Source organism: Oryzias melastigma, linkage group LG9, assembly GCF_002922805.2.
Source record: "Oryzias melastigma strain HK-1 linkage group LG9, ASM292280v2, whole genome shotgun sequence".
Classification (NCBI taxonomy): domain Eukaryota; kingdom Metazoa; phylum Chordata; class Actinopteri; order Beloniformes; family Adrianichthyidae; genus Oryzias; species Oryzias melastigma.
In genome coordinates this window covers 21,880,213-21,895,878 of record NC_050520.1, presented here as the reverse complement: position 1 = coordinate 21,895,878, position 15,666 = coordinate 21,880,213, and the positions used below count along the sequence as shown (strand labels likewise).

At 39.1% G+C, this 15,666-nt stretch overlaps 1 protein-coding gene across 1 annotated transcript in view; it reads left to right on the top strand.

The window, feature by feature from the left end:
* Positions 1–15,666, top strand: part of kiaa0825 (KIAA0825 ortholog) — a 131,274-nt gene that overhangs the window by 35,269 nt on the left and 80,339 nt on the right. The window contains exons 12-20 of the mRNA XM_024276128.2: positions 1,322–1,512; positions 2,669–2,875; positions 3,028–3,138; positions 4,280–4,419; positions 6,701–6,880; positions 11,430–11,660; positions 11,751–12,055; positions 12,139–12,245; positions 14,595–14,739. Of these exons, the coding sequence (XP_024131896.1) occupies positions 1,322–1,512; positions 2,669–2,875; positions 3,028–3,138; positions 4,280–4,419; positions 6,701–6,880; positions 11,430–11,660; positions 11,751–12,055; positions 12,139–12,245; positions 14,595–14,739 (1,617 nt within the window). The remainder of the gene's footprint in view (positions 1–1,321; positions 1,513–2,668; positions 2,876–3,027; positions 3,139–4,279; positions 4,420–6,700; positions 6,881–11,429; positions 11,661–11,750; positions 12,056–12,138; positions 12,246–14,594; positions 14,740–15,666) is intronic.

The following is a 15,666-nucleotide window of genomic DNA, read 5'->3' as shown; positions in this document are numbered from 1 at the left end:
TCCCTCTTCTATCCGTGCGTTATACTCTGAGCTCCCTGAGAACATCTGTGGCTTCCATGCTGCCCTGGGGGCTCTAGGGATTCAGCCGTCTGAAGTCTGCAGTCTACGCTGGGGCTGTCTGGAAACAGCGCAGGGCCCCTGCCTTTATGCCCTTAAACCAATCCAAACCCTGCCCTTCCTTCTTGCTTTATCCAGCTTGTGCTCCCCCCCACCTCCTTTACCCGGGTCACTAGTGTCAGACAGGCCTGCTGCGTGCAGGTGTGCGCTTTTGTTCGACTATACTCGTGTGCATCTGTACAAATGAGTGCAGGAGAGGGTGTCTCAGCTTCTACAACTTGTACAAGAATGGATGGGTGTTTTTTATATCTCCAAATTACTACAGAAAAATGCATTTTGGGGATAATTTAGAGATATTTTTTTGTTTATCTCTCACATTTATTCAACTATGCAAGATTTTTTTTTAAGATTTTTTATGCATTTCAAGCCCCTACTCTAACATACATTTACATTAACATAAAAAAAGGTGTGTATTGTGACTACTTTGTTTTGTCATTGTCAGAATTCATCGCAGTAACTTTTCCGTTTAAGGGGGGGCTGGCCCAGGAGTCTGAACCCCAATCAGAAAAGTTGAGATGTTATGGGAAATGGTGCAGTGTTGTGTGAAGGTCGGGGACAACGCCTCTTTTCCTGCCATCTGATATCCAGATGAGAGCTAAAAAAAAAGAAGAAAAAAAGTGACAAAGATGATTTCAAATGGGATAAAAAGGGAGTGCATGTGGGCGTGATGAACTGAGGATAAGGGGAGTTGAAGGGGTAATGATGACTCAGCATTTATCCTTATGAAAATATATTTTTAGATATGTTTGCGGCAGTGCGAGCAAACATAAATGGCTCTCCGTTCTAACCTTACGATAAAACAGAAGATAATCAGAGAGCCGATATGACTATCTGTCCTTTTTTTGTGACATATCTCAAGTTATTTCAAAAGTTTTTCTTCTGCATCTCCGCCTTACATGCAGGCACATTTGCATGTATACACATGCAAATGTGCCTGCTGTAATGTCATTTTCAGTTCATGACTTTGAAGCAGCTCAAAATCCCACAGGGAGAAAGACAACCCAGGTGCAGAGTGCGGGTGGCATGACCACTAAGACATCCCTATTTTGACAGACCTGTCTGTCTTTCTCTTTTTCCCTTCTTCAGTTTTCCCCCCAAACATGCCTTTCTCTCCTTCTCTGTTCTGTGTTTTTTCTCTGCATTGTCAGTGTCCACATCATAACATGTGAAACCCTTCTCTTCCATCCAACTTTTTGTTCCATAGGGGGAGCGGTGTTCCTTTTCGCTGCAGATGTGGTTCTACTTCCTGTGTGGGCTTCGCAGCGACCTGTGGATGGTCCTTCCAGCTGAGTTGGCTAAGGATGTGCTTGGACAAGTGCTAATGGAAACTTTACAGCTCTTAGTTAAAAGATATGCCAGAGTCCGTGCTTCCTACAAGAGACACCTTCAAATCAGGTATTTTATCAAGTGTTTAAGTGGCATAACATGGATAATAAATAACATTCTTGTTCCCAGTGTCAATAATCGAAAAAAAATCTCTGTCAAAATGCTTTATTTTTTCTAATATATCACAATTTTACAATGTATGCATTTTATATACATTTGACAAATACATTTCACCCACTTAACATTGACCTGTGACTAAATCCTACATCTTACAGGCAGTCATCTCAAAGAGTGACCCATTTTCATGTCTACTTTAAATAGAAAACTTACTAAGGAACCATTTTAAATCTGTTAAATCCTTTAAAGGTGCTAAAGTTCACACAGAACTAGTGAAAAGCAAATATTGTCCATATAGATCCTTTTATTTTTTTAGGTTGTCACAAAGTTTCTCATTTACCTTTAGTTGTCTGACTCAGAAAACAATGTTAGTTTTTTAACTTTTCCGCTGACAAGCTATACTGGAGGTCTGCAATCAAACAGAACAGCAGCAGATTCGTGGAGTATTTTGATAATACACCTTATATGATGGGGGAAAAAATGGAATCTGGGCAAAAACATGCATACATTATGTTTTAAAATTCATTTATATATTTGAAAACAGAATATTTTTAATTTTTTGTTTATAACTGTGACTTCTTTTTTCTCATTTTACTACCAATTGCCCCAACAGGTTGATCAAGGAAAAACGCAAACATAAAAAAATGCTGCATTCATGCGATTGGAAAAATAACTTCCAACACCACATGAATGCAGAATAACTTTCTGTACCTAAAGTCAGCGTATTAATAGTGCACCACTTATGGGTAGATACCATCATTATAGGTGAAATAAAGCAGTAAAAATTGTTAATTTTTTAGAATTAAAAACTTTTAACCAAATTAATGTAAAAGCAAACAAGGAAATCAGACCCAAAAGCTAGATGCCCAATTGTGAAACTGCATAAGTTAGCTATAAATTCATCTTAAAATTGCATTAAATAGATATTAGAAGAGTGTTGTGCAAACTTGTATGGTTATAGGTGGAATTTAATAAGTCAAAGGAGTGTTGCTCACAGCCATACACCATATTACTTTCTGAGAGAAGATTTAACAATCCTACAAATGGTTCTGTTATCTTTTGAAGTTTTTCCTGAATCATTTCTTGTTCTCTTTCTATGTATTTAAAGATGCGACATCGCAGCAGTGCTGCTGTATGTGGAGAACCTTATGTGGAGTCTATGTGAGGGTCCTGATGCTTTGGTCTGGCGTAACCCTTCCTCAGAAAATAACAGAACAGCAAGTGGTTGTGACTGGTTATACCAAATCCACAGTCTGTGTAACCAACTTCTGACCATCCTCACCATTGTCACAGCACCATTGTCTTTGCTGTTCAGGTATGTAACACCTGCACTGTTTTAGTTATTTACTTCGAATGTGGTGAAGTAACTGTTGTTCTAAATCTTTGCTTTTCTGTGATTGTTTTACTAAAGTTTTTGTTAAAAATTTGACTTGTTGAAGTTGTCATTCATGTCTCTAAATCCTTTAGGACATTTATAACTGAGGCTTCAAAGGAGACCATTTTGCGCCAACCCAACATGCATGGTGTACACTGGCTACACACCATCAACCCTGACCTATTTACAGAACAGGTCATACGGTATGTAAAAAAACGCCCATCTGTCACCAATCGTACAGTAGGTGGGCATGCTGACAATCACACACAAAAATATATACTTGCTGCTTTTGCTTCAGTGAGCCTGTGTAAGTGTGTATACAGATACAGATACATGCTGTGGGGGAGAAACACAACCTGCTCCCTCGGCTGCTTTGCTAATATGACACAGATGCAGGGTTAGGAAGAAAAAAAAAACTTGCTTCTGAGTTATGCACGCACTTTTGTGTCCAGTTACCACTGTGACCCTTACTCTTACACCACTCGTCTCTGGCCTCCGTCATGCCATCAAATGCGACATTTCATAATTTATTGTTTTCTCTGTATGTACACCATAGGAGAGCTTGTTTTATCTTTAACTTTAAGAGAGAACAAATATAGTGCCAGATCAACATTCAGTTGATCAGTTTTTATTTTTTGACTGTAACTGAGTAGATTAATAAAATAATTTGAAATGATCCATTTGGCTTTGCAATCCCAGTGACAGAAATTTTGCTGCCAAACTAATACATAGTTTTTCTATTTGTCAAGCATCAGGGTGCTGTCCCTCCCCATTCCAGCTGTTTAGCTAAAGTAAATTGTTAAACTCTGAACAGACACTTTTTAAGACAAACTTGCGATCTCCTCCAATTAGATTTTATTGAGCTGTACAAAGTAACGTGAGCATGTATGTCACGTATCCACGAGCAAAAGGTTCAGAAGAAAAAGCCCTCACATGCACACATTCATAGATTTGCACACACCGAGGATATGGCTCATTACCCACAGCTGGCTGCAGCCTCTTGGTTATACAAGCCATGTTGGAGGGGGGTATTGCTGTATATTCATGTATTTGGCTCCCTCCCAAATGTTAATTTGCATTTGGTTGGCTAAGATTAGAGCTAATTCCTCACGGTGAACAGTTTAAGTAAGCAAGAGTGAAGACATTTGGAAGGCTGAATAAAGTGAACATTGTACGCATTCCCCAGCTTTCTCCTTTCAGCCTGACGTCCAGGACATTTGTCTTTGACTTGTTTAGCCCTGCCCTGTCTTCGTCGTCTCTTGCTAAATGGACTTCTATCTGTGTACTCACCTGACACTGCATAACTGTCAGCTTTGTGTTCCTGCTTCCTCTTTCATCTCTCAGAGATGGCCTTATGGGCCAGACAGCTTTGGCGTGTCAGCTGAGGCTACTGACCTCTGACCCAGGACACAACCCCAAGTTGCTGCTGCGGATGCTTTTGCACGGAGACTGCCACCTGCCCAAAATACTCCTGGAAAATTCTTGTAAGTCTTTTTAAAAATTATTTTCAAGTATAAATGAAGTTTCTGTATGTGTACGAAATATTGTCCATAATTTAAATGTCATTTCTCTCGATGACTTTTGACCTTTTTGCAGTTCTGGACCAACAAAATATGTTTAATTACATATTTTTTGGGGAGTTGTTTATTGGCTTTTTAATTATACTCAACAAGCAGCAAGTTGAACAACGCTCTGATGAGCTTTTATGAAGTTATCATCAGCTTCTCTGCTGTCATCATCATTTTCACCCTGGTCATCATCATCACTAAATCAATAGAGCGCAGTAATAAACACTCAAGCGGCCCAGGCGGAGCACATGCTCTGACCTTTAAAGATTTTTCCCTTCTTTTGCTTCTCCACGCTGCAGCCGTCTAACCTTTAAAGACTGTTTTGCACTCGCACATTAATTCACATTATAGCGACCTCATTAATAACAACTCTCACTGTCTTCTTCTCTCGGTTGGTCTGAGACTGACTCGGAGGCTATGCAATGCTTCTCCCTGCTCACTGCTGTAAATCAACGCCAGAAGCGCTGACTCTCGCGCGTTATCGCTGGGACAGGGGTAATTAACCAGGATGCAGACAGACAGGAGGAACAGCTTCCCAGAATGCCCAAAAGCCCCTCCGCTTTTCCCTGTGTTTAGGACAGGCATTCTTTAAACTATTGATATAAATCTTACTGTGAACATGCTTTTATCTTTGTTACTGTTTTTGTTCTTTTATGCTTTTTAATTTTTTTAACATTCTCAATTGTATTATCCAGCTTTTCTTTGTGTTATAATTTTAGGTACGCACTTTTTACACATTAATTGCTATTTTTTTGTGTTTTCACAGCCACTCAAAGTTGAAAAGCATTCTTTTTTTGGTACAAACACACAAAAACAGCCCTCTTATGATCATCTTTTTGTCTCACAAAGGTTTGTAGAAACGCCCTTGTGACTTTTTCACTTGTTGTCGAGAAGATGAACAGGTGTACATATTGGCTACATATCAATTTGGATAAACACAAAGACAGGGTGGGAAGGAAAGTACTGGGGAAAAAAATCTGCATGGAGACAAAAACATGTTAGAGTTATTGTCTTGCTGGAGAAGTTGAAACTCCACAGAGATGTGCTGGAGCACTGACATCTGTTTTTTCTGAAGTCATCTGCTGCTCCATAATAGGATCATTATTAAAAGGGACCTAGTTAACCTGCCATGCTCTCCAGCACCCCAAGTGGAAATTAATGTTCGTCACTCTGCTTCCCTTAGACCATTGCAGCCACAGCAGTGATATCCATAACACTCTTCCCTTAAGGACCAATTACCAGAGAGACAGTGAACAAGACGCAGGCATAATCCACATAATGACGCCTAATAGGCTGACTGTGGGCCAGGATGGTTGACCACTTTTCAACGCACACGATAGAAAAAGTACATCTGCTTTCATTCAGACGTTGAAAGATTTTTCTACCTGAATGCTGTTTAGGTGACTTGTGCATGCTGTCCTTTGAAAAGGCTCCAGTATTTAGTCAGAAGGAAGTGACGCTGGCCTCCATCACGGCACAGCGCCCCCTTATCGACTGCTGCATTGCACATGTTCTCCTATACAATTAGCTGTCATCTCCCACACAGCAGACTGACAGACCTCTGGATGTGTGTCACCTCTGAGGCAGTGGGCCTTTCTTCTGTGGTTCTGGCGTTTTAACGCACACACACACACACATATATACGCACACAAAACAAACATGGCATATAGTCATCCATATGGGCTTGGCACTCGCGTGCTCGCACACGCACACCTCCATCCTTGTGCAAAGACAGCAGCCCCCAGAAGGACACCCTGTCAAAACCTCTTCCTCTTCACTTCCTGTCTCCGTGTACTGTGGATCCCTCAGCCAGGGGTTTTGAAATCTGTTTCTTTTTTTTCCTCTATCAAACACAGATGTGGGTTTTTCTTCCCTTTCTATTCCACATCGTCTTTTGTTCACCCTTTCTGTTAACATGTGTCAGGCTGGGCAGCCTTGACATTTTCCAATGGGTTTTTGTACTCAGAAATCAAGATGCTGTTTTACTGGATTGTGTTTTATATCTATCTCTTAGCACAGCTGCATTCAGTTGTTGAGAACATGTTTCTATGTTCTCTTAAATGTTTGTGCCTATAAGTGTTTCCTTTTATTTATTTTGGTATCAGTTTGTTTTTCAAATGCTAAAATATGCACATTTTTCTTCTATAACCACGTATTGTTTCCACCAGACGTTTCTCATCTGACTTTTTGCTTTCAGATTTCTGCGAGGAGAATCATTTACAGGCGACCACAGAAAACCACAAGGCAGGAGATGACTTCATAATGGCTTTATTTCAACTTTTGTCGTGCCTGAACACCGTTCCTAGAGCACTGACTCAGGCTCTTGAGCCATACCTTGAGAAGGCTCACGTATGGGAACATCTGTACTCAGTAGCAGGTAAACACCTCAATGACACAGTCAGGCAAAAGTATCTTTAAAGCCTAATACTCCGAATTGATAACTTTACATGTTACCTTGTGGTAAGAGGATGAAATCTGCATAATTAACATAAAGAAAGCAACAATAAAGTAAATGAAGATTAAATCAAACATTTTAAATGTTTGGCACTCCACAGAAACCTTTAATTTACCACATCGCTAAATAGAAGTTAATAAAACAATGTGTGGGAATATTTTTGAAGGTGGTTTTCCTTTAAAGTAAGTGTACTGAATGTTAATCTCTTATATAGATAAGTACAAAGTTCTTTATGTGTTATATAAATAAAGATAATGTAAGTGTTAAGCTGTGTTCACACCACCCCCAGCAAAACACGTTAAAACAGCCACTTCTATTGAAAAGTCTGTGTAAACGGTTATAAACACATGTTTGGAGCTTCCGTGTTCAAAGCTCTCACGTTTAGTCAAAGATAAGCAAGTTTCTACAACCATTTTTGGGCTTTGCTAACATAACTTGTGGCCATTGAACGAATGTTGCCAGTAAAACCAGGTTCATAGTTCACAAAGTGAAAATCTAACCGATACGAACATTTCACGATTTGTGACTCCTCTGTGTTCTAATGATGAAAACATTGATGGTTTATTCAAAATCACATTTAAACACGTTTTTTTTTTCTTTGCAAAAATTTTTGTGGTTGATATTTGCTTTTGTATTGAGCATCAATGCACGCTAGTTTTTTGCAAAGACTTCTGGGAAATTTTTCTCGGGCACTGGATTTTGGAATTGTAGATTCGGACAGTACTACAAAATGGCTAACGCACTATATAGTGAGAAGGGAAGGAATTTGGACATAGCCCTGGTAATCCATATCCTCCATTGCAAGGACGCTAGCAATGGACCAAACTATTTCCATTTCGTACACAAAGCATAAGATTTGCTCTGCTACAACATTTCACATCAAGCCTCTTTCAACTGTAGGTGGCAGACATGCACTAATAAACAGCAGAAAAAGAACAAGGAGAAGAAGCCCCTCCTTGCTTGTCCTGTGTGAACACCATGGGCTAAACCCATATTACGACCCCCGTTTAGCCCATTCTTTCCATGTTAGGAGGGCTGTCATTTCAAAAACTCAAAGCATAGTTATTTTTAACTATTGTTAAAATGAAATACCTTTTTGTATGTTTGCTAAAATTAGTTATTCATTGCTTGTTTTTTATAAAAACATTCAAATAGTTAGTGACGCTATTAGGATAACAATATATAAATGTTTCCCCCAAAAATAAGGAAATATGTTCAGAGCAGAATACATTTTTGTCTCAACACTACAAAAAATAAAGGACTTGAATGATGTGTATTTTAGTTTAAAATGTTGCTCTATTTTTATGGAACTTGCATTTGTAGGAACGGATGTTAGTCACCAGCCTAGTTACACCGGTTTGTCCGTCAGCATGGGCCGCACCATCACACGGCCTCCACCAATGCATACTCTGCTGCAGCAGTGAGCATCACATTCTCTTTTTCTGCTGTTAACTCTGGTCCAACAACAATTGTCAGAATCCTTGAAACATAGGGCTGAATTACAAATTATCAGTGGATTCAGCATGTTCAGTTCTGCTTCTCATCACACAAATATATTTTATTTATCAATTTAGCATAATTTAAAACAAAGATGAAAACTATGAAATGGTGGAAAAGGCGAAGAGGAAAAAAATCCCTTTAATGTCAAGTTTTAAATTGTACAGATTGTTCTATCAAAAAGTATGAACATATAATACAATAAACACATAATAATAGGGAAACTTAGTACCATTGAAAACATTGCTCATATCACGTTTGGGCTTGTAACTAGTTTTGCTGAACTTAGAGAAAGTAAGTTATTCTAGGAACAAACTGGAGCAAACTGGTACTGAAATACAGACAAATAAAAATAAATAAAAAAAATCACAGGTTTGCAGGAAATCCTAAAAATGTGAGCCTTTCATTAAGCCTAATAAGATCTTAAAAATGCTCCTTTGTAGTTGATGACAGATTCAGTTTGACAGCTTCAAAATTGCATTAAGCTACACTAACTTATCAACCTTTGCAAAACCAACAAAAATAATGACAACAGCTATTATTCTACAACAAACACGACAGCTTTATTTTGTCTTTAATGACTGAAGTTTAATTACATTCTTTCACTGTCTGCAGTAATTCCTTTATTCCTTCTGCCTCTTATCCAACATTTATTTCATAGCTTAACTAGAACTCCTGTGGAGTAGAAAGCTCCTTCTAGTACTGATTCTAATATCATGGGTGAGTGGTAATTATTGTAGTATAAATTAGGGCAACTGGAGAAAAGTATTTGGAAAAAGACAGAGGAAGGGGGGGGGATCTATAAAGAAGGCTGTGCCAGGGAGAAGATGTCAATGTCATCCAATCTGCATTTATCCTCACAGGATAATTAGTTTAATTACTGGACTGTTCCAAATCTTTATATTATAATTTTGGTTACACCAGACCCCCAGTGCCCCTTTTTTCTATTTAATCTGTTTGTTTGAGGTTAACCTTTATCTGTCATGTCGGGGAATTTCACTTTTTCTTTGTGCTGAAGTTTCATCTCACAGTTGATGTTGTTTCATAGGCGATGCAATGAGGAAAAAAAAGACTGAAAGTAGGTTTGCGTAACACCTGAAAAAGAGACAGTTCTGTCTGGAGAAAGCTGTATCTTTCTTTGTGACGCAGAGGTCACCTATTTTTCAGGCCCTCTGGAGAATCCAATGCAGACATGGTGGTACTCTTTTCTCTAGATTTTATTGCAGGGAGGTTATCTGTGCCGCACAGCTACTTGCAATTGAATCTTTGTTGTATGTTTAAGTGAGAAATTCCTAAATGATTTTCTACTATCATGGTATCTGAATTTGATTAAGATAAATTGGTTTTTACTTTTTTGTCTTGATAAGAAGAAAATTATTTAAGGAATACATTATTACCGAGCGAGTTCTTTTGTGCTGCGGAAGAGCTGGAGTTGAACAGTAGAAGAACAGGTTTGGTATTCCTGTTAGGAAGGGTATCTGACTTAAAACCTCTGCTAGATTTCTGCGCAAATTTGTATCGCATTCCTATTAAATGGTGCCCTTATGCCACACTAGTCATTGGTAAGGTGCGAGTACTGCCTCCTTACTACCCTACTGACTTCTGCACGCATTCAGGCTAGTGCCCATAGGATGCCAACACAAACAATGCTCTGATTTCTTCATTTCCTAAATTCTAACAGTCAGGCTTTATGCAATGAGTGTGCTCTTATCACTTGGACAGCAGTAACTGGCCCCTTTAGCAGTGCATAGGGTTCAGGGTGGTTTAAAAACATGACAAATCTGTACAACCACCTACTTCCCCTTGCATGTTTTTTAAGCGTATGCTACAATCTGTTGCCCGCAGCATGCCCGTAGAAAATAATCTGCATGAATATTTTCTCTCCATGGGCTCACCAAGGACTCTATGACCTTGATATTTTGTGCAGGCCACCTGCATCCAACTTATTCTACTTTTCAAGCCCAAACAACCCAAAAATTGCAGTTGTGACTAACGCACAATGTGCACTCCTCTACCATGTTCCTGACAGCATCACATGACAAAGCAATGTTTGTGAAAACCTTTTTCAGTAGTGTTTTATTTACTCAATTCAACTAAATAAATATTTTTTTACTATGAAGGTCTGATGTAAAAAAATCAAACCACTAAATAAAGAAACAATATAAAGGTAAACTGGAAAATTTGCAATACCTGTAATAATGCTAATGTGAGTGCTTTCTGCTGAGCGTGGTAGCTAAAGATGTTTTAGCAATTTAAGAAATTGCTAAAACAATTTGCTGAAAGTCCTAAAACTATTGTATAAAACGAAAACAAAATTTTGCTTAACCCAAAAAAACTCAGTATTCGCCAAATTGCCAAAAAATGCTAACACATTGACTGCAAATTAGCCCAAAATAATCTCAGAAGATGTAATTTTAACCAAAAAAGTTAGCCAAATTAGCCAAAAATGCTAACATGTTGCTAATATATTAGCTTAACACCAAATTAGCCCCAAAAAACCTCAGGAGCCAAAGTAGCCAAAAAAAACTATATACAAATATCACAAAAATCGCGTAAAATTTTTAAAACCATGAAACATATCAGTAAAAAAAATACAAACATGAATGTCCTGAACGTGCTTAACCAAAATTGCATACGTTGAAAAGCGCACCAAAAATGTGAAAAAAATCCCATTGACATTGGCTGAAAAATCGCCTAAAATTCCGTGATATTTTAAATTACATAGAACTTACAAATACCAAAAGTACAAGCAGTAATGTCCTGAGAGCGCTGAACATGTACGTACAGAAGAAAAGGAGCAGGAGAATCACTATTGTGTGAATGCTGCAAGGATAAATAGAAGGCTGGAAAGGTGCTATCATGTTTTTTTCCTTCTAAAAGATGTCACAGACATGGTATTGTTTGGATCTAAAAGCACATCATGCCAATTAAAGTCAGTTGTATTTACTGCTAATTTCATTTATCATTTTGGCAGACAAAACACGGACAGTACCTGTGGTGATCAGCTGTCTCCGGGCAATCGTGGCAAATTCAATCAAAGGCATCTCTGCACATCTGGTGTCCATGGTGCTGGCATGGCAGACCACTGAGGGGTCTCGAGGATCCCTTTTAAAGCAGAAATTTCCAGAAAGCGTGCTGGCGAAAATACCAAAGGAGTGGAACTATACAACACTTGATATCAAAGAAAAGGACTCTGTCAATCAGAGTAGGCACACGATCAATGTCACAGTTTTTAAGAGTTTTTTTATTTTTGGCACAATTGTTTTCCAAACTAAACATCTTTTTTCCTTTCCAGCTGTCATATCCATAGCGATTCAAGCTCTATCCTTCATTTTCACCAACTTGCCTTTGGCGGTAGCCTCCTTGCCTCTTTCCATCCGCTTCCTCTTTCAAGTGGCAGAGAAACACCTGTCCCAGCATGCCCGGCAGCTGCGCTCAGTGGGGTTGTTGCTCTGGGCTCTACTCGGCTGCTTGATCCAGGACCTGGACGCACCAGACACATCAGAGCAGCTAAGTGGTTTGGGTCTAAACACCGAGGCAAAAGACTGCCTTTCCCTGCTGGCCGAGTGTCTCCAGGCTGTCATGAGCATTCAGCAAAAGGTAAAGGATACTATGACAATTTAAACCTGGTCTGCTTTTTCATCAATTCTATTTTATTTAGAAGGTTTCATGGTCACTTTCAGGGCGTTCCCAAACCTTCAGTGCACAAAGTTCTGCAGGCTCTAGAAGATAGAAGACCCAAGTGGATCAATATGCAGCTGCAGAAGGCCCGCAAACTCTGCACAGGCAGGTGAGAGGACACCCGAAAGACGCTTTCAGGAAGTCAAACTCACACTGTACAATTATAATCAGGGCTCATCAATTAGAAAACAATGCAGCAAAATAGGACACGGTTTGTGAAAAGCATTTTTATTGTAAACATCTCCATAAGATGTTTGTTTTCCCAATTATGTATTGGTATAAAGATAGATGCAAAAAGGTTGAGAGTAAACCTCAAGATCTGACTCTACTTCAGTTTATTTAAACCACAAAGAGATGTTACGTAAGATTTATTAAAACAATTATTAATCAAGATTTTTTTTTTTAAATTGGGCATGAAAACTTTGATTTATTATGTCATGAAAGTTATTGTTCACCATAAAGCTTTAAAGAAAATCAATTAATTTCAATGTTATTTGTTTTGGTAAATGATGTGGTCAACATGCCGTTTGACTGAGTGGACTGATGAGAAAACAGCCTTCAGTTTGGGCCGATCTGTGACCTTTGGCTTTGCATTTTTTTTAAAACGTGTTCCCAGAAATGGCATCTTTAGTCGCTCACTTCATCATAAGAATCTCTGGATTCATCCATCCTCATGAAAAGGTGATTCAGGGGCATAACGACTTAAAAAAATGAATAAATAAAAACACAGCGAACATTTCCACTTCTAGGAAATTCTGTTCCAGTGACAGGAAGAAGGGGATGGGAGTGAGGGGAAAAAAAGGAGAACAGACGGAGTGGTGGAGGGCCGATGAGTGGGTTGAAGTGGAAAAGTGAAAGAAGAACGATTATGTATCACCTGTCGGAGGCATTCAGTGGGATCATTACTATTCATTAAACTAACCTTCACAGGGAAGTGACGCCTGGCTTGTAAACAATCACAATACAGTGTCAGAAAGAGAGGGAGGAGAGATGGGGGTGTTGTGTATGTAACCCCCCCCCAAAAAAAAAAAAAAAAAACCGTTGGGTTGGCACTTGTTCCTGGCATCACATACACACACGGTATAACTCATGTGCCCATGTGCAAGCCCTTTTCTGTTCCTTCGTGTCACTTTTGCTCTTTCCTTCCCCAACTGTAACCCCTCCCCCCCTCCTCCTCTACACCACCCACCTTGTCTTTGCAAAGTAATTTGTAGAAGAGAAGATTATTGTTCTCCATCATGGTGACCCTGACTGGGCTGACGGGATGCATACACAGATGAAGATGAATGCAGTTATTCCTTGGCGGAGGTCTGCCTCTTTCAGGGCACATTGGCCCTAATGACATGATTGATAGGCTGTCCCAAATCCAGAGAGGCCCTCATTAATCACCCCGCTGACTGAATCCAATCATCTGCTTCACCTGCACAGTGATGGACAGGAAAGGATACAGCGCAGGTGCTGACATGGATGCACAGCCGCCATCGCCGACAACACCACTGCCAGGCCGCCAGGCAAAAACAATGAGGGGATGTGCACGGGCGAGGTGGAACTCCTCTTCTTGTGCTACCCTCAATGTCAAGCAGCCATTGGCTGGCTGACAGGCAACATAGCCTCTGCCATCTTATAATTATAAAGGGGAAGAGAGAAAGAGGGAGCAGAACAATGACAGAAAGTGTGTGTGAGGGAAAGGATTTGATGTGATACCCATCCATACAGGAAGGGCACCTAAATGATGCCTCCACCAGGTTGGGGGTGAGTCACGTGTGAGGACCTTGACATGAAATCTCCCACGCACACGCAAGTTTGGGGAGCTATTTCTCCTAAAAATAAACCTGCGTTCCATTCAATCCCACAAACTAATCCAGTTGTTCTTGAATCATTACCAGTTGATGCCTTCACCCAAAAAAAGTTCCTCTGCATTAGAACCAATCTTTCAACCACTTAAAGTCTGGGGGGGCCCTGTACAGTTGGTCATTCTACCAAAAATATTACAAATCAGAAAAAAGGTGCATGAACATCCTCTGAAAATATAAATGCAGACCAATCATTTTACCTGTATCAGAAACTTTGTAGGATGCAATAGAATAAAAATAAAACTTTATTGAAACGTTAATAATCTGCCCTCCCTTCTGACATTTCTCTTCAATGTATTCTGTTGTTTGCACTTACTTACATTTATTCTTACTTTTTGTGCCAAAATATTTAAAATGTTTTTGCCCTCCGGAATTGCAAAAATAAAAATAAAAAATAAGCCTTTTTCATTTATTTTTACAGTGTTTCACCATTTAGTCCAAACTGAATAACTTATTACAAGAAGATACTTCCTCCTGTCTTAAACAGCAATCGCAAAATAACTCCAAATAGCTCCAAAATCCTTTTACATCAGATTCAGTCTTACGATGTTATTTATTTATTTTTTTACATTTTTTTTCTCTTCCCATCTCCGTTTCTCTGTCAGCGTATTTGAGCAAGAAGCAGAGAGAGGAGTTGCCTCGGCTGAACTGACTGAGCAGAAAATAGGCCTGATGCTGCTGGAGGTCTGCCACAAAGCAGGTGGCAGCAACTACCTGAGGCAGATCTATCACATCATCCAAGGCAATGAGGTAGGGAAGCACTCTTTCTCCCCAGCAATTAAGTGGCTGCTGGCCTGAGGCCGCAGGCTGTTGAGGAGGGAGAGGCAGAGGGAAGGGGGCTGCTGCCTCAGTGGAGTCTGCTGACTCTGATCTTCTCTTGGGGAGATGACCTCAAGAGTGCCAACCAACGATGTTCTGTCTAATGCAGAGTATCTTTGTCTTTTGGAGATTTCCATCTGGAAGTACAATGATTTTTGCTTTGTTTTAATCAAAGAATATTTTTTGATGTTTTGTCTTGTCAATTGGGAAATATATGTTGACAGAAAGCAGAAAACTTTCACTATATGATGTGCTTGAAACATATTTTAATTGTTTTTTTTAATGCAGGAATTATAAAAACTTCTACCTAAAATTACCTAAAACCTTTTTTTTTTCATTGTGATCAAACAGCATCCAAGGAGTCCGTATTAAGACAGTCTTAGCTTAAAAACAATCGCAATAAAAACTAAACATTTCTCTTGAATCCCATCAAGAAATCTACTATATTTTATTACTGTTTGATTTTTGGAACTATTTAAGTCTTATTTGTAGACAAAACGATGCATTAACCTGGTAAAATTACATAAGACATGACAGATCAAATAATAATAAAAAAAAATAGTGCTTCAGGCTTCTTTAAAGACCCACTCCAATAAAAAAAAAAAAAAGTCTTTTAACATGTCCTTGCATCATTTTTCTCATGATAGAGGACATGCATAAAATAATTTAAGATTAAAACTGTATTTCTGAGTTTGTTTTTTTTAAATCATAATGGATCTGTCGCAGCAACTGCCATGGGTGGGCTAAAGTCTTCCTGCTCTGCTCCAATTCTAAATGCTTCACTTACAGACAAATTGATCCATTAACCTCTTCATTTTCTTCGTCTGAGCTGACATCTGGCTAAAAACTGTTCAACTG